A 21,573-nucleotide genomic window follows, 5' to 3' on the forward strand; every position below is an offset into this window, starting at 1 on the left:
ATCCTAAAGCTCTCAAGTGTCTCTTTCTTGGGTTCTCTTCTACTACCAAAGGTTACAATTGCTATCACCCATCTTCTCGCAAGTGCCTCACCTCCAAAGATGTCACTTTCCTTGAGTTTGTCCCTTTCTTTGCACCATCTTAGCATCCTCTTCAAGGGGAGAATTGTGGAAGTGAACAGACTGCTAATTTCCTTCATTATACTCTACCTATCTCTCCCTTTATGTTTGAATTTGGAAAGCACAGGGCTGTTGATGTGGATGTGAATACAGATTTGGTTGTTGATAGTGGTTCTGGTAAAGAGAGGATTACCACATTAAATACAAGAGAGGTGAAAGCTTGCATAATAAAGGAAAGAAGACCTACCAAGAGTCCTCTTTGGATCCAGATCCACATCCTGAGATTCATTCTCCTCAATGAGGTGATATCCCTTCTCCTCCATCTGATTAAGACCTTCCTACTGCTGTTAGAAAGGTGAAAAGAGCTTGTACTCATCCTATAGCCCAGTTTGTTTCCTATGATGCTCTTTCTCCTAAAGGTCTTGCCTTTATTGCTGCTCTCTCTACAGCTTCTATTCCCAAGAATGTTACTGATGCTATGTCTGACCCAAAGTGGAGACAAGCTATGTCTGAGGAGATGATGGCTCTTGAAAAGAATGGTACTTGGTAATTGGTGGATCTTCCGAAGGGACGTGTCCCAGTTGGATGCAGATGGGTCTATACAATCAAGTATAAATCTGATGGTACTGTTGAGAGATACAAAGCGAGGTTGGTGGCCAAGGGGTACAGTCAAGTCTATGGGATTGACTATCAGGAGACATTTGCTCCTGTGGCTAAGCACAACTCTATAAGAGTTCTTTTATCATTGGTTGTCAATAAAGATTGGCCATTATATCAGTTAGATGTGAAGAATGCCTTCTTTCATGGTGACTTAGAAGAGGAAGTGTACATGCAAACCCCACCAGGCTTCAAAATACCTTCAGCTGAAGGGAAGGTATGTCTCCTCAAGAAGGCACTATATGGACTCAAGCAGTCACCAAAGGCATGGTTCGAACGCTTTCGACAGGCTATTCTGAAGAATGGATATTCCCAGAGTCAAGTTGACCACACTCTCTTTACCAAGCGGGGCAATGGTACCATCACAGCCCTCATTGTCTATGTTGATGATATTGCTGTCACTGGAGATGATATGGCTGAGATAGATAAACTGAAAATCTACTTGGCTCAACAGTTTGAAATCAAAGATCTGGGTCCCTTGAAGTATTTCTTAGGCATTGAAGTATCAAGGACCAAGAGAGGAATCAACATACGTCAACGAAAGTTTATGCTTGATTTGCTGACAGAGACAGAGATGTTAGGCTACAAACCAGCAAGTTCTCCTATTGAGCAGAACCATAAACTAGGAGAAGATTGTGGTCCTTCTCTTGTTGATGCGGAAAAGTACCAAAGGCTTGTGGGGAAGCTTATTTACCTCTCTATGACACGCCCTGATATCTCTTATGCTGTGGGAGTGGTGAGCCAATTCATGCATGCCCCCAAGAGTTGCTACTTGGATGTTGTGTGTCGCATTCTCAGATATTTGAAGTCTTCTCTAGGGAAAGGATTGTTGTATGCAAGACACAATCACTTGAGAGTGGAAGGCTTCATTGATGCCGATTGGGCTGGATCCATTACAGACAGGAGATCTACCTCAGGCTATTGTACCTTTGTGGGAAGTAATTTGGTTACATGGAGAAGCAAAAAACAGCATGTTGTAGCCAGATCCAGTGCAGAGGCAGAATTTAAAGCTATGGCTCATGAAGTGTGTGAACTCATATGGTTGAAAAGGCTTGTTCAGGAACTGGGATTTGACACTGAAGGCCCTATGAGACTCTACTGTGACAACAAGGCAGCCATCAGTATTGCCCACAATCCAGTGCAACATGACAGGACCAAGCACATTGAAGTGGATCGACACTTTATCAAGGAAAAGATAGACTCAGGCTGCATTTGTACTCCTTTTGTGAAGACTGGTGACCAACTAGCGGATGTCTTCACCAAGGCTCTGACCTCTATTCAATTTGGTACTCTCCTGTGCAAGCTGGGAATGCGTGACATTTATTCTTCAGCTTGAGGGAGAGTGTTAGAGTTGTTAGAACTCATGTGATAAGGGTAGTTTGGGAACTAGTCTTATATCTAGTTGCCCTATTGTGAATTTTCTATTTTTTACCTTTCTTATCTTTTACCTCCCTAGGGAGGTGTATGTAATATTCTCAAAGTCTATTAATGAAGTAATATAGGTGTGGAGAGCTTTCTCTCACACAACTAATTCCACCGAGATACACTCTTCTTCTCCTCCTTGTCTTCTTCTGCCTTCTCCAACTTCTCCTTCCTTTCTCTCTTGCTTCCCTAATCGAAATCCCAACTAAACAACAAGCAAACTGATAGGTACAATCAAGTGGGACTAGTTAATATTGAGGATGAATATCAATACTATAAAACACAGACACTAAGGTTGAAGCTTTTTACTCACCTAAAGCAAATAAAAGAACACTGTATATATCTGAAAAGAAGAAGAAATTAAAGAAAATTGATCCTCCTTATGAATGCTTGGAAGGCAAGCAGAAAAAGGCCCCTTTCCCCCTTTCTTTGTTTACCTAGTGAGTCAGAGCAATGAGTGTTAGAGGTGTGTCTTGGTCATGTTGGTGAGGGGCATACAGAAAAGAAGAATTTGATGCTGACAACTGTTTACATGGATATTGGGTTTGTCTCTGGCTGTTGTAGGAGCCCTTAAACATCTCTGTCCTCTATAGGTAATTAATTGGATGCATAGTAGCCTTTCTGGGTGTTCTAACAACCAAGTTTAAAAACTTACCAATATGGTCAAAAGCTAGAGAATATAGAAAAGAATACAAATCCACTGTTTACATGGATATTGGGTTTGTCTCTGGCTGTTGGAGGAGCCCTTAAACATCTCTGTCCTCTATAGGTAATTAATTGGATGCATAGTAGCCTTCTGGGTGTTCTAACAATCAAGTTTAAAAACTTACCAATATGGTCAAAAGCTAGAGAATATAGAAAAGAATACAAATCCATTGTTTTAAGTAACTTAGTCGGTATCACATGCCCAGCGTCCAAATCACTAACCCCCAACCTTAGCCATGAAAAACTATTTTCCATGGGTGCACACCTTTCTCCTGCTTCATCATATAGATAATAGAGTTCAAATGATCCACAGATGGGTTCAAATTTTTTCTTGATATGCGCAGGCACAACCTGAGCCTAATCCATTGATAGAACAAATTGCCTGTTGCTTGCTCCTTTGCACACCTCATAGATATGTCCCAGGCTTGTTTCAACTACTTAATTAATGTCACTTTTGCACACCTGATAGATATGCCTCCCAGGCTTCTTTCAACTACCTAATTAATGTCAGGGAAAGCTGTACCACATCACCTCCTACAGATCTGGACATTGATCATATGTGATTGCTCTATGAGAAATATCTAATAAACTTACATCTTCAACAGATTTCTCTCTTTTAGATTGACAGACACGGTGTATTGGAATTTTACATACGACTGATCTATGCTTCTAAGAACTTTATGGGTATATGGAAGTCATATTATAGTTGTGGATCCAACAGACACCATTCAGTGAAAAACTGGCATGTAGTTCTGTGATTATTCTTGGTGACATCAAGTAGGCATTGCAGTTAGGCAGTTTATGGCATAGTTCGAGAACTCGCGAGATCTCGTTTTTTGGGGAGGTCGAGTCGAGTTGGTATACGAGTTCTCAAATTACATTTTCTCGGTCAAGATCTCGGGGTCGACCCGAGATCTCGACCCATATACTTCTTTAAAAGTCATTTAACTCGACAGAACTCGATATTTCTCGATCAAGTTCTGTCCAAAAGCTATTTTCTTCCCCATTTGAAGGCTGTGACTCATTTTACCTCTGGATTTCAAGTTGTAATCTGTGGAAGAGTTGATTCAGCTGCACATTTGAAGGATTCAGCCACATCTTCAAGATTCATCTCAAATTTTATATGCTTGTTGTGGAGCACTATATGCAACAGTGCAGCAACACTATATCATGGGAAAACTATATGGCACTATTGGGGACTGAATATTTGATTCAAACTCAGTTTATGTGATGATAGTTGTAACTTGTAACACTGTTAAACAATTTGATGTATCACTTTAACATTTCTAATGCTTATTTAAGTTGTTTAGCTATTAATTGAATGTTTTGCTTGCTTTCTATTACTAAATTATGTGTAGAGTAGGGTATTTTAGTACGTCGTCGCCTACCAACTTAAGTTCCGAAGTAAAACTCCTATTTGGAGTTTGTTTTTGCAAAATCTAATAATGCCATTATGTTTAAATGGCCTAAAATAGACTGAATATCAAGTTTCAGACCCAAACCAGATCTAAAACCCAGCAAGTTGAAGTTTCGAGTTGAAAAAAAAAAATGCACCAACTCAACCGAGATCTCGGTTTTTCCCAGGGTTGAGTTCCGAGTTTTAGTACCTTGGTTTATGGGCTTCTACTTTTCCTCTTCCCTGTAAATTTGGATGCTTTAATTCAACGTTCATGGTGACTTGTTGGGCAGGTGCTTCCTTTTGAAACACAAATACTTTCCTTTCAAAGAGAAATAGAATCAGAATCAGTGGAATACCTAGATAATGTCAGTAGTCATTATGCCCTTTGTTTTCTAATACACGCCATTTTAACACCTTGTGCTATTTTTAATTTAAATAGCAAAGAAGGAGAAGAGAAAAGAGGAGAAGAATGTGAGGGGAAAGCTAGCTCTCTAATCTGAGATAGAGACTAGCAATATCAATATATAGAGGTTACTTTTATAGGGGTAAAATGGGAACCAAAAGAGAGGATGGGAGACCCTCTCGGTTGTAGCGCCAAACTGCTTGACGCTAATCCCGAGAGGGATTCTTTCCCAAAAGGCTCTTCACTTACATACTTCTAACACTCCCCCTCAAGCTGGAGCATATATATCAATTATGCCCAGCTTGTTACAAATATAGTTAACCCTCCCACTAGCTAGAGACTTAGTAAACATATCAGCAAGTTGTTCTCCAGTCTTGACATACTTTGTAGAAATTAGACCCTGTTGGAGTTTTTCTCTTACAAAGTGACAATCCACCTCAATGTGTTTAGTTCTCTCATGGAACACGGGGTTCGAGGTAATATGTATCGCTGCCTGGTTGTCACAACATAGTTGTATTGGTGTAGAGCTCTCAAACCCTAGTTCAGTCAACAACATCTTCAATCAAACCAATTCACAAGTCACAAGTAGCATGTGCTATGGCTCGGTACTCTGATTCTGCACTTGATCTAGCCACTACACTCTGTTTCTTGCTCTTCCATGAAACAAGATTCCCTCCAACAAATATACAGTAGCCGGTAGTTGATCTGGTAATCCGGCCCTATCTGCGTCAGAAAATCCCCCAACTCGGGAATGACCATGGTCAGTGTACACCATAGTTCAAAATCTCGCGAAATTTCGGCGATATTTCGCCAAATTTCATATATCTCGAGCTGTCCGAGATACGATACCAATCCGAAATGGAAAAATACCATATTTCGACGATATCTCGTGAGATATCGACGAAATATCGTGGACTCACGATATATCGCGAGATATTGAAAAAGTCCCTAAAAGTGTCACGTGCAATATTTCGAATATTTTGGAAATTTTGGTAATCTCGTTTCAAAATTTTCGGAAATCTCGGTCATTTTGGCATTTTACACCCACAGAAAAATACCATATTTCGACGAAATTTCAGTAACTCAGAAATTTCGGTCAGACCGAAACACCGAAACGAAACGAGATTTAGTACCATGGTGTACACTAATCCTCATCCAGGAGCCTTCTTGAGATACCTCAAAATCCGAATGACAACATCCCAATGAGATGTCATGGGAGATGACATGAATTGACTCACAACAGTCACCGAAAATGAGATATCAGGTCGAGTGAATGTCAAATAATTCATCTTTCCAACCAACCTTCTGTATCGTTCCGGATCATCATAAGCATCTCCCTCATCTGCAGCAAGTTTAATATTTGGATCCATTGGGTGATCAAGTGGTTTGCACCCTAGCATCTCTGCCTCCGTAAGCAAGTCAAGGGTATATTTTCGCTGTGAGAGAGATATTCCCTTCTGAGATTGAGCCACTTCAACTCCTAAGAAATAATTCAGCTTTCCCACAATGCCTGTAGAGTCATCATCAGTAATCACAATGTCATCCACATACACAATCAGAAAGATTCTTCCAGCACTTGTTTGACGATAGAAAAGAGAATGATCACTATTGCATTGTGACAGGCCAAACTCAAGAACCACCTCTGTAAATCGGCCAAACTAAGCCATCGGAGACTGTTTTAAACCATACAAAGACTTCTTCAATCTACAAACCAGCCCAGACTCCCCCTGAGAAACAAACCCTGGAGGTTGCTCTATATACACCTCCTCATGAAGATCCCCATGGAGGAAAGCATTCTTGACATCGAGCTGGTGCAAAGGCCAGTGATGCGAGGCAGCAAGGGAGATCAAGACACTAATAGAGGAGAGTTTGGCAACCGGAGAAATGGTATCCAAGTAATTAACATCATATACCTGTACATAGCCCTTGGCCACCAATCGAGCTTTCAGGCGAGCAAGAGAGTCATCAACATTAACTTTGACCACATAAACCCAACGACAACCAATAGCAGACTTTTCAGGTGGCAAAGGAACAAGATCCCAAGTGCGGTTATGCTCCAAAGCCTGTAACTCTTCTTCCATAGCTATTCTCCAACCAGAAATAGATAATGCCTCTGCAGTGGTCCTAGGAATAGGATGAGATGCAACAATGGAAAGGCAAGTGTGAAAAGTAGAAGATAAACCAAAATAAGAAACATGAGAAGAGATTGAGTGTTTAACACATTGACCGATGAGCAATGGGTATATCCAAGTCAGAAACTATAGGATCAGGAATAGGATCCACAGACGATACAAGAGTGGCAGCACTGGGGACAACAGCTTCTCTTCGTGGTTCATGGTGATAAACATGAATGATCGGAGGTTTCGCCGGAGGTGGCACAACAGGCATCTACAAAGAAGGCTTAACAACACAAAGACGAAGGTCCTCATCCAAGGATCCATAACAGACTCATACACAAAAGATTGAGACTCAAAGAAAGAAACATTAGCAGTAATAAAATACTTGCGAAGAACAGGAGAATAACATCGAAACCCCTTCTGAACACGAGAGTAATCCATAAAAATGCATTTGATGGCTCTGAGGTCTAATTTCGATAATCCTGGAGTATGGTCTTGAATGAAATAGACACACCCAAAAACACGGGGTGGCAAAAGGAATAAGCGCTCAGAAGGAAAGAGTAAAGCATGAGGAATGCCACCACCAAGGACAGAGGAGGGCATTCGATTGATAAGGTAATAGGCAGTCAACACTGCATCAGCCCAAAAAGGCTTGTCCACCTTCATTTTAAAGAGAAGGGACTGAGTCACCTCCATCAAGTAATGATTCTTCCGTTTGGCCACACCATTTTGTTGGGGTGTGTCAGAACAAGAAGACTGATGAATGATACCACAAGTGGTCATAAAATCAGAAAAAGGTGCAGAAAAGTACTCCCGTGCATTATCACTACACAAAACTTTAATGTAAGATCCAAATTGATTCTTAATTTTAGAAATAAATGAAGAAAAGATAGAGAATAATTCAGAGCGACATTTCATTAAGTACAACCAAGTAACACGAGTGCAGTCATCAACAAAAGTAACAAAGTAAGTAAAACCCAACTTTGAAGACACATGACAAGGGCCCCATACATCAGAGTGAACCAAAGAAAAGGGATGTAAGGCTCGTTTGTTGACACAAGGGGGATAACTCACACGGTGGAGTTTCCCAAACTGACACGACTCACAATTTAAAACTAAAAGGGAACGCAAACTAGGAAACAGTTTCTGCAAACTCTGTAAGGACGGATGACCATGCCGACAGTGAAGCTGATGAGGGGAAGTTGTGCTTGAACAAGCAACAGAAGATGAGTCCTCAAGAAGATACAGTCCCCCAGATACCCTGCCTCTACCAATTGTCCGCTTCGTCTGCAAATCCTGAAAGACACAAGAATCAGAGTAAAAGGTTATTGAGCAGTTATAGGCATTGGTAAGTTGGCTAACAGACAAAAGGTTAAAAGGGAATTTAGGCAAAAACAATACAGATTATAGGGACAAGGAAGAAGTGGGCTGAACAATACCAGTGCCTTTGACTGTAGCACAAGAACCATCAGCTAATGTAACTCTTGGAATGAGAAGGTAGTAAAGAGGAAAAGATACCTTAGGTTCCAGACATATGGTCTGAGGCCCCTAAATCGATAATCCAAAGCCTAGAAGTGGAGAGACACGCAGTGGCATTACCTGTCTAAACAAAAGTAGCAATGGAAAAAATGTCCTAAGAAACCTTTATCTGGCTATAGCGAGCATATTCCTCCTCTGTCATAGTCAAAGTCACACGGCAGTCTTCCATGGATGCACATGGGACTGCAGGATCAGAACTGGCAGTGTTGGCAACCTTGGACTGTGAAGATTTGCCATGCAACTTCCAACAGTAATGCTGAAGGTGGCCCAGTTTGCCACAATGATGATAAGTCCTCAAAGGACCAGATCTCTCAGACTTCTCAAATGAGGCATGAGTACCAACAGAGGGTGCAGGTGGGGGGTTTTGGTAAGCTGACGACCCCCATTGCGGTCACTACTCACAAGAGCAAAACTATCACCAAAAGAGACTTGAGTAGTATCACGAGATACACGAAGAACTCGAGAGAAAGTGTTGGCAAGAGATGGAACTGTAACTCCTCCAAGAATTTGAGACTAGATTGAGTCAAAGTCAGGGTCCAAACTGCCCAAGAAACTCATAACTGCCAATTGCTCACGCTGTTGCTGCATCTGGGTAACATCAGAAGTAATGGACAGCAAAGCATTCAACTCCTCATACATCCTCTTGAAATCAGTAAAGTGTTGGGTCAATGGTCGACCCTTCCTATCAACTCGATAAAACTCTTGAGAGAGTTCATAAATCCTAGAGAGGTTGTTGTGCCCAGAGTACAATACAGCCAGATAATCCCATAGATCCTTGACAGTGTCAATATGTGTCACAAGGTCTACAAGGTTACTATCCATAGAGTTTAATATCTGACCCAATATACGAGCATCGGTGACCTCCCAGTATCAGCATCCATACTAGCAGGTTTCTTTCCAGTCAAGTGACATTTCTCACCTCTTCCTGTGAGAACCAAGGTCACAATCTTGTGCCATTGCTGGAAATTCTGACTATCCTCTAACCTTTTAGAGGTCAAAAACTGTGGTGATGAGGACACCACTTCAGTGACAGCTTTGGCTTCCTTGGATGTTTCTCCCATCAAGAGCACAAAGAAAGGACCAAATACAGTACCAAGTACAATAACAATCCACAAACAGCAATAACAGTCCACAAACAGCCACTGAAAACCAAGGCAGCAGATCAACTGTTCACAAATGGTACTAAAAGGCCACCAGAAAAAGCATAGCAGTGCAGCCAAATAGAATACAACTCGAAAACATGAAGAGCAGTGACTCAGGCATTTAATCAAACAGTACACAGCCCATAGCAGTCCTTAACAGTGTATAACAGTCCATAATAACTCAAAACAATCCCATAAATTCGATTCAGAGATTGATATCATTAGTAAGATCGAACCAGCAGCATAATATTCCCAAAACTCGATACACAAGTGCCAAAGACAGTACAGAAATCAACTCAAACAACCAGAAACTGAGACTAAAGACATCAAACCTGACAGTAGGTATAAATAGATGTCTCTAAACCATCATATCAAGCTGCAAACTCCTTCAAAATTCCAGAAATGGGGTAAAAACCCCTACGGTAGAGAAGAGCTCCTAAAGAGACCTTAAAATCTGATAAAGTCGATCACCCCTTTCTTAGTTTGATTGAAGAAATAAGAAAGGGACTGAGATAAAGAAGTAGAAGCGTGTCCTTCTCGATCAGATGTGCTCTGATACCATGTAAATAGCAAAGAAGGAGAAGAATGTGAGGGAAAAGCTAGCTCTCTATCTGAGATAGAGACTAGCAATATCAATATATAGAGGTTACTTTTACAGGGGTAAAATGGGAACCAAAAGAGAGGATGGGAGACCCTCTTGGTTTTAGCGCCAAACTGCTTGACGCTAATCCCGAGAGGGATTCTTTCCCAAAAAGCCCTTCACTTACATACTTCTAACATTTAAATTAGTGTATTATAATATATGTCCAGGCAATAATCAAAATATCTGTAGTATACAGTATACTAATTTCTAGTCATTAATTGAAGATGTATGGATGCATTGGAATTTACACCTGAGTGACCTGACTTATAATATCATAAAATTTACATCTCATCATCATGTGCTTCAATTATAACCTATTCTCTCTCTCTTTTTCTTTTTTTGTTGTCAAACAGATCCACTATTTAGACTGGAATGTCTGATGAATCAATCAGGAAATAAGTTTTGTGCAGATTGTGGCTCCCCAGATCCCAAATGGGTGTATGTTACTTACTTTGCATACTTAAGAAGTAATATGCTCCAGCTATTTATAATTATCAAATCACTGTTTACCTTAGGGAGGAAAATCAAGTTGACTTGTGTATTTGTGTTATGATGGTTTTAGTCTCCGTAACAATGGAATCATATTGCTGGATCTATTGTGTAAGAAAAGGTGCTTAGTTAAAAGCAACCAGAAAACTATGTCAAAGATAATTAGTGAGTGTCAGCAATACTTGATGGCCATAAAATTTACTATTGGACAGGGTCACAGAGGAAAGGAATCATTTCCCAACCTCAAATAAAGAAAATATATATATATCTCCACCTGCATTTTTGCACTTTATAACTTCGGCAATTGATTTAGCATCTGAATAATTTATTCCTGCATTCTTTAATTAAGCATGCAACATGATTAGGGATCAACTAAGTTGCACAAATAAAGATTCCCATTTGTATCCTGTTTCAAAAGACTCCTAAATGTTTTTTTATTCAGAGGATTCTTTTCACAGTTCTTTATGTGAAATGCTTCACTTGTGCTATTCCATTTTCTAATGAAACCAAGTGGTGGATATCAGGTCCGTAAATATTGGAGTATTTATATGTATCAAATGTTCTGGTGTTCATAGAAGCCTGGGAGTGCACATATCAAAGGTATTATTGTTGGAACTTTCATGCATTAAGTGTACTGAAGTTGGGTGTTTAATTTACTCCCATAATGTTTGATTTGAAAGCAAATGCATACCATAGCACATATGAGCTACTTGTTCGTGTTCTGTTAAGAAGATACAAGAAGTTGATTTTACTTCAAACCTGAAATAAGTGGATATTCATAAAAGAACACATTTCTTGATAACAATCCAATTAATCGATGACCCTTGAATATGCCTTGGATATCTATAATATAGTTGCATGCAACCTCTCTTTGACATTGTTGGGATGTCTATCACACTTGCACAAAGATATGATAGAAATTATCTTGCTAATTGTAAAGTCCAATCATAGGGCTAAATTTTCCGTACTTCTTCATTCTATAGTTTTGGTTCCTGAATGTTTCCAGCATGCCTATACTAATAATTTGGCACTGTTGGACAGATTTGAGAACAGCTTATAGGTAGCTGTCAGTTTTGATGGCCTATCTCAATCATATGACACCTCATATGTGGGCCTCTATCTTGATTTTTCAATGGTTCATATTGAGTTTACTTCCTAGACTTTTCCAACTTTTCTTAAACCTGAGTAATGATACATATGGATATCAGAATGGTCCAAAATTCTAATCCTGGATAGACGATAATGATGTTGTCATGTCCAAAAAATATGGCCACAACATAACTGCCATGTGGCAGTTATTAAGAGCATGCAGGAATGCATTCTGGATAAGGGCATGCTGGAACTCCATCCGCTATAAATAAAATCTAAATCAACTTAATTTGCAGTTGGTGTCAGCTTTTCTTATCCAGTGTAAACATATGGGAACATACATGCAAAGCTAACGTCTTCTTGAGAAGAAAGCTCTAAGCCATATATAGAAAAGGGAAGAGAATTAACCTATAAGTAATGCCATGGAAATCTGTTATGGTGGGAATTTATCACATTGTCTCTGTTTGAGAGCTTGGTGAATGGAATGGAAAGGAGTTTCTTGAGTATTGTGCGATCAATGCATGCTAATAAAACTACATGTTCCATGATGAATCTAGTAAAAAATTGGCATACAAATGATCCTTTCTTTTTGAAGCGGGTTTTATGGACGGGCATGTAGTTCTGCCATGTGGAAAGTCGAATGATGCTGCCATTTTGTGGATAGGTAAACCGCAAGGTCCCCTACTCACATGTCAAGTTTCATGCCAAATAGAATTGGCCAAGTGGCAAAATAAAGTAATAAAAATTTCAGGATTATTGATAGGGTGCATCCCAATATATGCGACGGTATATGGTTGAATTTGCTTCTGAAATTGACACATGATTAATCTAGACAAATTTCGAAGATATTTTAATGATATGAATTGTCAAATCATCCTTCCACATGGCACAACTAGGTGTGCTCGTCCATAGATACCCTATAAAACCTTTTGCCTTTCTTTATTGGCTCGTGGAACAAAAACAGATCATAGAAAGAAACATTTGTTCATACAGAAGACACTTTTATGTATTCAGCATTTATTCCTCAGGTTCTATCAGCGAAGCTAGATGAATGGACAGATGAAGAAGTTGATATTTTGGCTGAAATGGGTGGAAACAATGTAGCTAACATGAAATATGAAGCTATACTACCAGATAAAATAAAAAAGCCAAAACCAGATTCCACTATAGAGGAGCGTTCTGATTTCATTAGGTAAGCTGAATACCATAATTTCCTAATTTGATGCAAAATAACATATCATTCTGAATAGGAGACTTGTTTCTTGAATACTCAGGAAGAAGTATGAGCTGAAACAATTTTTCAGATCCAATGATCATCCAGAGACCTATTGTAGATTACAAAGTATGAGCTACAACAATTTTTCCTCCTGTCCATCTAATTTGAGTGGCCCTTTTCCATCTGGTCTGAGTTTATCGTCCTGTCAGAACAATTCTTCAAGAAATAACGCTAGCACATCCAGAGAGAAGAGAACCTACGAGAAACAACACACTGGGCATCGTATTCATGGACTTGGTCATGCATTCCGCTACAGCTGGAGAAGAAAGGAAAATGAGCACAAGGCTGCAAAGAAAGAAAACTCAGGAGTACGTCTTTCTATCATATGTCTATGTTATTTAAGAACCCCTCCTTTAATCTACTCTGTTTCTGAAGGGTCTTAATTTAGAATTTAGATTTCCAATTTCCTTGGATATCTCTCATTACTGTGAATCAACTGTTTATAGCCGGGTATGGTTGAATTCGTTGGATTGATAAAGGTCGACATCATTAGAGGGACCAACCTAGCCATTCGAGATGTATTGAGTAGTGATCCTTATGTCATCCTCACGCTGGGACAGCAAGTAAGCCTCTTCTCTTGATGATTCTGTATTATTAATGTTGTACTAGAAAAATGTACAACTGTTTTAAAAAAATGAAGACTTTCTGAACTGTTGTTGCAGTCAATGAGAACGCGTGTGATAAGGAACAACCTGAACCCAGTCTGGAATGAAAGGCTAATGTTATCAATTCCAGAAACTATCCCACCTCTAAAGTTGGTAAGTTTGAATTTCTTTCTAAAATACTTCAATGTAATATTAATGAACACAGAACCAACTGTTAGAAGCATATACTGAACCACCATTCCTAATTACTGATCTGATATCCTTTCATTTCTATAAATGTTGAACTAGAATGGGCCTTAACATAATATTCTTTTTAAAAAAAAATATTAACTCTTTAAGTTTTGTTTAGTGCACTTTCTGTATGAGGCTGAAATGCAACTGGTGCTTAACAGTCTCAATCATCCAAGTCTTCCAAGAGAAGTACCTGTGGCTTTAATGATGACATGAACAAGTCCAGGTTGACAGAAATTAATCACGTAAGAGTATTGATCCAAGTCTATGAGGGTATAACTCTTCCAGGCAACAATTGATGCAAAATGATCCCCTAGTTCAATGAAGAAGTGGTTTTGTGGCACACACTCCCTGCCAAGTTGTTGGGTCTGATCATGTCTAGTGCTAAGCATATGGAGTGATCTACCTGAGGAGGACTCTCCTGATACATACTTAAGGACAGAGAAAGATTGTTCTAAGGAATAATCTGAATGCCTTCAAGAAGTCAGTCTTAATTTGAGGAACAGAAAGCCCCTAGAACAATTCTAGGCCCCTTTCTTATTTGATTCAAGAAAAAAGATTTGGGGGTATGACACTTGATTCAAGATTACTTTCAGTGTATCATATGAGATCCTCATGTTTATCCCTTGGTCTGATACTTTAGAGAACAGCTTACTTCACCCTTTTCAATACATCCACGCACTCTTGGCTCCATTTGTCACCATCATACCTCAGCAAGAACCTGTAGCTCTGCTGAGAAACCCTAGAGCTCCTCTAGATGCACTCTTTCAGTCATCTAAACAAAATGTGGAGATTATTATTGAGGAATAGCATTTTAGTGTGGTATTTAGTGACACACAGGGAAAATGTGAGTGGTTATCCAAGTGAACGATCTTGTGGTATGCAAACAACAACATAGCAACACCATTTAGCTGAGCCAACTTTGATATGTGAGGAAATAGTACAACCTGTGCTGCAATTAATTGGTTAGATTTGCAGCGGAAGATAGATAGGGTGCTGTTTTCCCAATGCTGTTTCACTTTTCCAAACGTGTGTTACATCTCTGGTGTAGTTTGTGCCCTTCAGATAACAGCACTATGCATTTTTCATTCTTTAACATACTACACATTTTCTGGAAAAGAAATAACCAAATTAATTTTATCTCTGTGTGCATCATATGTCCCATGCAGAACAGTGCTAGTAGATATTTGATGTTGACTGGATCATCCAGTCATGTATTGGCCCTCTTCATTGCATTTAGTTCAATGACTGTTTGTTTTTCAAACTTTCATCTTTTATATGTTAGAAGTGCATTTTTACTCTGCAAAAAAATTTGTTCGACTTGAAGCACATCCTTTGCATGAAAACTTGACCTTTATATGTTATAAAACATTTCCCACTCAGGAAGACATTCAATCTTATTGCATCCCACTGCAAGTACTGTTTAGTTATGACAGTGAATAAAAAAGAATTGAAATTGTTTATACCTTGCTCATCAGCAGCTTATATGGGAATACTATGCCAAAAATACATTCTTGGTCTCAAAATTCTTGTTTGTCCAAATCATCCACCACATCATTAACTCACCGGGTCTCCACTGCAATGAGGAATTCAACAATGAGGCCAAGTATCTAATATGTCCAATGATATGGAAGGACCTCCAAGGACCATCTATTACTTGTCTCATTTCATCTATCAACATTGGCTGAATCACCTTCAATATGAATATGAGATCATAACCTCATCCGAGAACTAAATCCAAGCAAACTTAAGAGAAAGAAGTTTAGAAGTAGTTGAATCTCCATCACCAATTAGCTTGAATAGGAAATCAGAAAATTCTAGATCACAGTCTAAGAATGCCTTAAATTTCAGAAGGGGCCAGGGTTACCAAGAAAATGACTGTCGGAGATTGACTTCACAAAACCTTCTGGAGGTGGACTCCATATCCAAATAACGACATTTTAATGTAGCCTAGAACCAATCTAAGGAGCTGAGTCACCGAACACCTTACATTGAGAAATAGGAACAAACACTGCCATTCAGGGATGATAACCCTTCTCCCAAAAATAAGTAAGCAAGGAAGAAAACAAGTCTAAATGAAGGTTCATATATGATTGTGATCGGCAAGTGGAGTGAGTTTGAGTCAATGCTATTAGGCATGTATGCTAACAAGAACAACATGCTTCATGCTTCTAGGCTAGTGGATTTATTAAGCTTTCAGACTTGTCTGTGTCGGTGATTTTCTTATCAACCCATCATAGAGCTGAGATGCAGGGAACTCTCTTGATAATGGGATTCCTAGATATGATGATTACTTGTCAACCCTTTCTATTACCATAGTTCTTGAATTTTTTTATCAATTTAAATATCATAACCAATAATAAAGATCTTCAAGTTGGCTCTTATATAGTTTTTCGTCGACACATTTTAAGAAAACCTTGAAAAAAGATGCCAAAATTGTTGTTGTTTTTGTTGTTGATTACTACATGTTATACGATTTGGTTCTTTAATCAATAAAATCTTTCTGTAACTTATCAGAGAAACATTTCTAGTTTGATATTTAACAATAACATGGATGTTTATATTCTTTCAATTTTGGTCTTTACCATGTATGGATATATTGGTTGTTCTTAATGCAACAGACTGAACATCCTTATTCTCCTCCCCCCTCCCTCCCTCCCTCCCTCCCTCCCTCCCTCCTCTTCTTTCTTTAAAACATCCATCTCTGTTGACTGCATTGTTTCCTTTGTTTGCAGCTTGTATACGACAAGGATACATTTACACATGATGATTACATGGGAGAAACAGAGATTGACATCCAACCCCTACTCACTGCTGCCAAAGCCTATGAGAACTCCACCATCACCAAATCCATTGAGCTTGGGAAATGGATAGCTAACAAACACAATACCTTGGTAAAGGACAGCATAATCAGCCTGGTAAAGGGGAAGGTAAAGCAAGACGTCACAATCAGGTTGCAGAATGTCGAGCGTGGAGTGTTAGAGATTGAGATTGAATGTGTTCCTCTTAGTCAATAAGGCCAGGTTTATAAGTCAACTCCACAACCAGATATTGTTTGTATTCATAAATCTTATTTAGCCATTTGGCTCTTAATATTATCAATTAAGGCGGTGTTTGGTTTGATAGAGAAGAAAAGAAAACGTAAAGATTATTGTACGGTTTTCTTAGCTTTGAAATTTTCTCGCCGTTTGGTTGTCCCTCTGTGATGAGAAAATTCTTTATTTTTAAATTTGAAATCATTTCGGGACTTGTGCTTTTTTTTTTTCTATCGTCATCCAAAAAAAACTCTCGCCACAGAGTCGAGAAATGGCAAGAAAAAGAGAGAGAGAGAGAGAGAGAGAGAGAGGGATGCTGGAGGTATAAAAATCCGCATCATTCGTTGCTGCATGACTTCAACGATCAGATTCTTATCGATTCTGCATCTGCAACTTGAGTAGCCGATTTGCAGTTGCCGCAACCCACGCGAAGGTCTGATTCCTTTTTCAGCAGAGAGATTAGAAATGTGAAGGAAAAAGAAATGGAAGCAGACGGCTGTGTGGGAAGAGAAAAGGAAGTCCGGACAACAACAATAATGGTGATTCTGGTGCATTTGGAATGGTTCGACTGAAAACAAAGCAGCGTCCTACAGATCCTATTTTTCTCTCTTATTCCTCTCTCCTCTAATTTTCTGTTTGCTTTCGTTTTGGAATGTTGGAGATGTGCGGGAGAGAAGTAGAGAGGAAAAGGCAGGGGATGAGTTGCAGGTTTGCTGCGAGGAAGATGATGAATAGTTATTAGGAGTGAGTTTGTGCTGGTTCGTAGTGCACAGTGCGTACAATATATATTTCATTGGATTGGTTTATATAATGGTGTATAGTGTATACAGTACCATTCGATTGGCATCTAAAGCATAATTGTTTTAATTAGAATTATTTTCTTTTCTTTTCTTTCATCAATCAAACACCATTAAATTTTTTGTTTTTTTCTTTTCATTTCTTTTCTAGATTCTTTGTTCTGTTCTTTTCTTTTCTTTCTATTCATTTCTATCCATCCAAACACAGCCTAATAGAAAATCTTTCTTTCCAGTAAAAGGATTTGTGAAAATTCTACCTTATCTTCCCTTGCAAGTAAAGTTCAAAGCCTCAGCATTGTTGGCTTCTGTTTCAAGAGGATCTAATTGTCTACTACCAAGTTCCTAACCATGAAAGACCGCAAAGTGAAGACGAAAAGTAGTATTCCTAAGCCATAGATAAACCACTCCAATTAAGTACAGATTACCACATTGAAATTCCTTTAGATCCATCCCTTCAATATGCAGAAAAAACATAGTTATTTCTTCGAGAAATGGAAAATTAATCATGTACTAATCACAAAAAAAAAGCTTCACATCCCTTTACATATGATGATTAACAAAGCCAGTAAAAAATTTCATTTATTTCTTTGTATGGTTCAGAGAAATGATGAACAAGAGTACCCAGTAAGGTAAACATTTTACATGATGATTAACAAAGCCAGTAAAAAATTTCATTTATTTCTTTGTATGGTTCAGAGAAATGATGAACAAGAGTACCCAGTAAGGTAAACATTTTACATTGTAGTAAAAGAAAGAAGAGCAAAACCCAATAAGAGTTCTAATCATCAGCCCAGATAGACAGGGATCCACACTTAACAGCAATAAAAGCAGTTTTTTTTTCCTTTTTTCTTCCAACAATTCTCACCAGAAATATCGAAACATATACGCCATTGATAACTAAAAGCATTAAGAATTGCAACTAGGGCACCGTATCAATCCATTTTCGTTGCACACCGGGCACCTACGCAATTGTTCTTCGTCCTCATCGAAGACCTTGCGACTGCCATTACAATTCGAGCAAGGAACAAACCTGGCATCGCCGCAGCTATCGCAGACAAACCTTGGATCCCGAGCTGGAAACCCTTCAAGAAGCTTGGCCAATTCACCAACCTCATGTAGCTGCTTAATCTCTTCAGCCCCTCCAATGTATATCCCACGAATAAAAACATGGGGCAAAATCACAGTCATGTCTCCCAGCACACTCTGCAGCTCTCGCCTATAAGTGAAGTCCATTGAAATATCTCTCTCATCCACAGGAACCCTAAATCCTCTTAATATATTCCGAACAGCAGAACAATCTTCATAAGTCCTTCGAATTCCCCGTAAACTGGTGAAATACACAACAATCTTATCCTCAGTACCTGGTAATCGAATCCGATTATCGAACATAGACGAAAGCCTCGAGCCCGAACCCACAAGTGCCCTCACCGTCTTTGAATGATTAAAATTCAACTGCCTAGACGACAAAGATCGTCTTGAGAGTACGTTAGGATCCATATCAGCAAGAAGTGATTCCTCTGATATATGCTTCTTCCACAGCGGCTTCATCAACGAATTACACAATTTCTTCACCCTTCCTTCACCGACCGAATTCGAATTTTCCGACCAGGTGGGTTCGAAGGAGTCGCCGAGCTTCTTGGCGGAACCAATGAAGGAGAAAAAGGGTTTCTTAGAGGATGAGCAATCATGGCGAGCAGAGTAGGATCGGTCAAGGAAGGAAGCAGAGTTGGGATTGGAGGAGAAATCGAGGTCGTCACGGCCGGCCATGAATTCCCAAGCGTTGATGACTGAATCGAGAGATGGGTTTTCGTGGGTTTCTGATTCTAGGGTGAGGGTTTTATTCTGATGATGATCGGATGAAAGTTGGTCAAGGGGAAGAAGAGAACCGTAGATGGTGGAGGTAAGCGAGACCAGGTGATGGGTATCGCCTGATTTCTTCAGGGAAGGATGGTTGACGACTTGGGTTGGGAGAGAAAGGATTCTAGGAAAAGAAGAAGATGAAGAAGAAGTCGTAGCAGCAGCAGCAGCTTCAAAGGTAGTGGCTCTGGTGGTGAAAAGACCTTCAGGTCGATAAACAGTGCAGCCCATGAATGAAAGAATGATGAATCAGAAATGATGGTTTCTCTCTCTGCTTTTTCTTTGCTTTTGTGAAGAGTCTTTGTCTTGTAGACCTCTCTCTCTCTCTTTGATATCTGAATTTTTTTTTCTTTTTCTGAGTCAGGAAAGAGAGAGAGAGAGAGAGGATGGAATGAGACATGAAACCCTGTAAAGATAGAAAGAGAGAGAGAGAGTCGCGCCAACGTGGGTAGGTTAGTTGGTTTGAAGTGACCTTTCAAAAAAATTCTTTTTTTATTTTAATGAAAGGTTTATACCTTTGTTAGATTATTATTTCCTCTTTTGTTTTTTAACTTTTTTTTATAAAAGGATTTGATAGCCAAGCCAATCACATGTGTTGATTAATTCCGTTTTGAGACTAGAAACACTACACGACTGTCTTAGTGGAGTCTGTAGGGGCCCTCTTAGGAAGTAAAGTAGCTGAGATTGCCTTTTGTATGTGTGGTCCCGGAAGGAAGATTGTTAAATGTTCATTGAATGGATGGTTGAGACTTGAGAGGGGTAATTTTTTTATCAAAGAAGGTTGATAGGTAAACGGGATGGGCTTCAACCTACATGGATTCTTGCTCTCCATCAGCCTCTATTTGAGATCATACTTGTTATAAAGGTCTAAGGTATGCATATTTTTCTTCATTACCTCATAGAGTCATTTTATGTCTGTCACCATCTCTTTTATACTGAAACATGCAAAGGGGTCAGTTGATCATTGTCATGCCACTTCAAATGATTTTCTTATAACTTATCATGTATCGAAGCTACTCCCAATTCAGCTCTAATATGATCATTTCTAGTTTTGTTACACATCTATCTCAACATCCTCATTTTTTTTACATTGTGTTTAAATTGAACAAAATTTCTAGTAAAAATATTATTTTATATACAAGGAGGTTAGACTTTTGGCAATGAAACAAGAGACTATTGTAGGTATGGATAGAGGAGCAGCAGTCACAGAAAGATTATGACTACAAGGTAACAATTAGGATGTATAAGAACAGAGTTGTCATGATGTTGCCTGGGCAATGCTCTAGTTACCTTTGATGCCTTGGTCGTCTTGTTAATGTTGCCTTGCATCCAAGACCCCTCCAACGCCTTGGGTTACCTAGATACCATGACAAATATGGATAAATAGCAGCAATGGGTATACTTTAGCTTGATTTCAACTTTCATATCTTCTCAAATATGTTTGTGGCCCAAAATTCCCAATAGGGAAAAGGTTGGGCCTATCCTTCTCCCTTCACAATATTTTTAGATAAGGAGTAAAACTATATCTAAACGAAAGAACCGAGAGGGGAAAAAAAACATTACCACACACTCAAAAACAAATTGATTGGTAAACCGGAATGAATGTACAGGCGGACATAAAATTTTGCCACTTTAAACGATTGTTCCAAATGTATTTCAAAAACACACACACGGTCACAGACACCCAAAAAAAAATTTGTTTTAACATTGTCATACACACCCTTAGTGATCAAATTTGACATGTCACCAATCCAAAATCATTTCCTAGATATTCAATGGTTGATATTATCAAATCAGCCTTCAACATGAAAAAAGTAGGTGTATTCCTTCCATTAATGTCCATTCATTAATGGCAGCATTTTGGCTTTCTAATTTTGACTCATTTTCTTTGTAGAGATCAACAATTAGATCATTGTTGGTACAATATTGCTTAAAAGAATTAAATTGGAGAAAAATAGATCATCCATGACAAATATTTTGCATTCATTATTTTCTATATTAAAGTGGAATTGGTTTCATTAGTGCATAGAAGAAATATTCACAATTTAGA

At 38.9% G+C, this 21,573-nt stretch overlaps 2 protein-coding genes across 3 annotated transcripts in view; one reads left to right on the forward strand and one right to left on the reverse strand.

The window, feature by feature from the left end:
- LOC122653285 (probable ADP-ribosylation factor GTPase-activating protein AGD11) overlaps positions 1-16,921 on the forward strand; it is a 34,094-nt gene extending 17,173 nt beyond the window's left edge. For both annotated transcript variants that reach the window (XM_043847260.1, XM_043847261.1), the window contains exons 4-10: positions 10,498-10,582; positions 11,158-11,233; positions 12,751-12,914; positions 12,997-13,306; positions 13,445-13,561; positions 13,661-13,756; positions 16,570-16,921. In XM_043847260.1, coding sequence (XP_043703195.1) covers positions 10,498-10,582; positions 11,158-11,233; positions 12,751-12,914; positions 12,997-13,306; positions 13,445-13,561; positions 13,661-13,756; positions 16,570-16,851 — 1,130 coding nt within the window. In that variant the 3' untranslated portion in view covers positions 16,852-16,921. The remainder of the gene's footprint in view (positions 1-10,497; positions 10,583-11,157; positions 11,234-12,750; positions 12,915-12,996; positions 13,307-13,444; positions 13,562-13,660; positions 13,757-16,569) is intronic.
- Positions 16,922-18,213: 1,292 nt separating this feature from the next.
- LOC122650791 (uncharacterized protein At5g39865-like) lies at positions 18,214-19,754 on the reverse strand. Its single transcript, XM_043844172.1, has one exon. It carries the CDS (start codon positions 19,752-19,754, stop codon positions 18,573-18,575), a length of 1,182 nt encoding a protein of 393 aa, XP_043700107.1. The 3' UTR covers positions 18,214-18,572.
- Positions 19,755-21,573: the final 1,819 nt, after the last annotated feature.

This window comes from Telopea speciosissima, chromosome 2, assembly GCF_018873765.1.
Source record: "Telopea speciosissima isolate NSW1024214 ecotype Mountain lineage chromosome 2, Tspe_v1, whole genome shotgun sequence".
Lineage (NCBI taxonomy): Eukaryota > Viridiplantae > Streptophyta > Magnoliopsida > Proteales > Proteaceae > Telopea > Telopea speciosissima.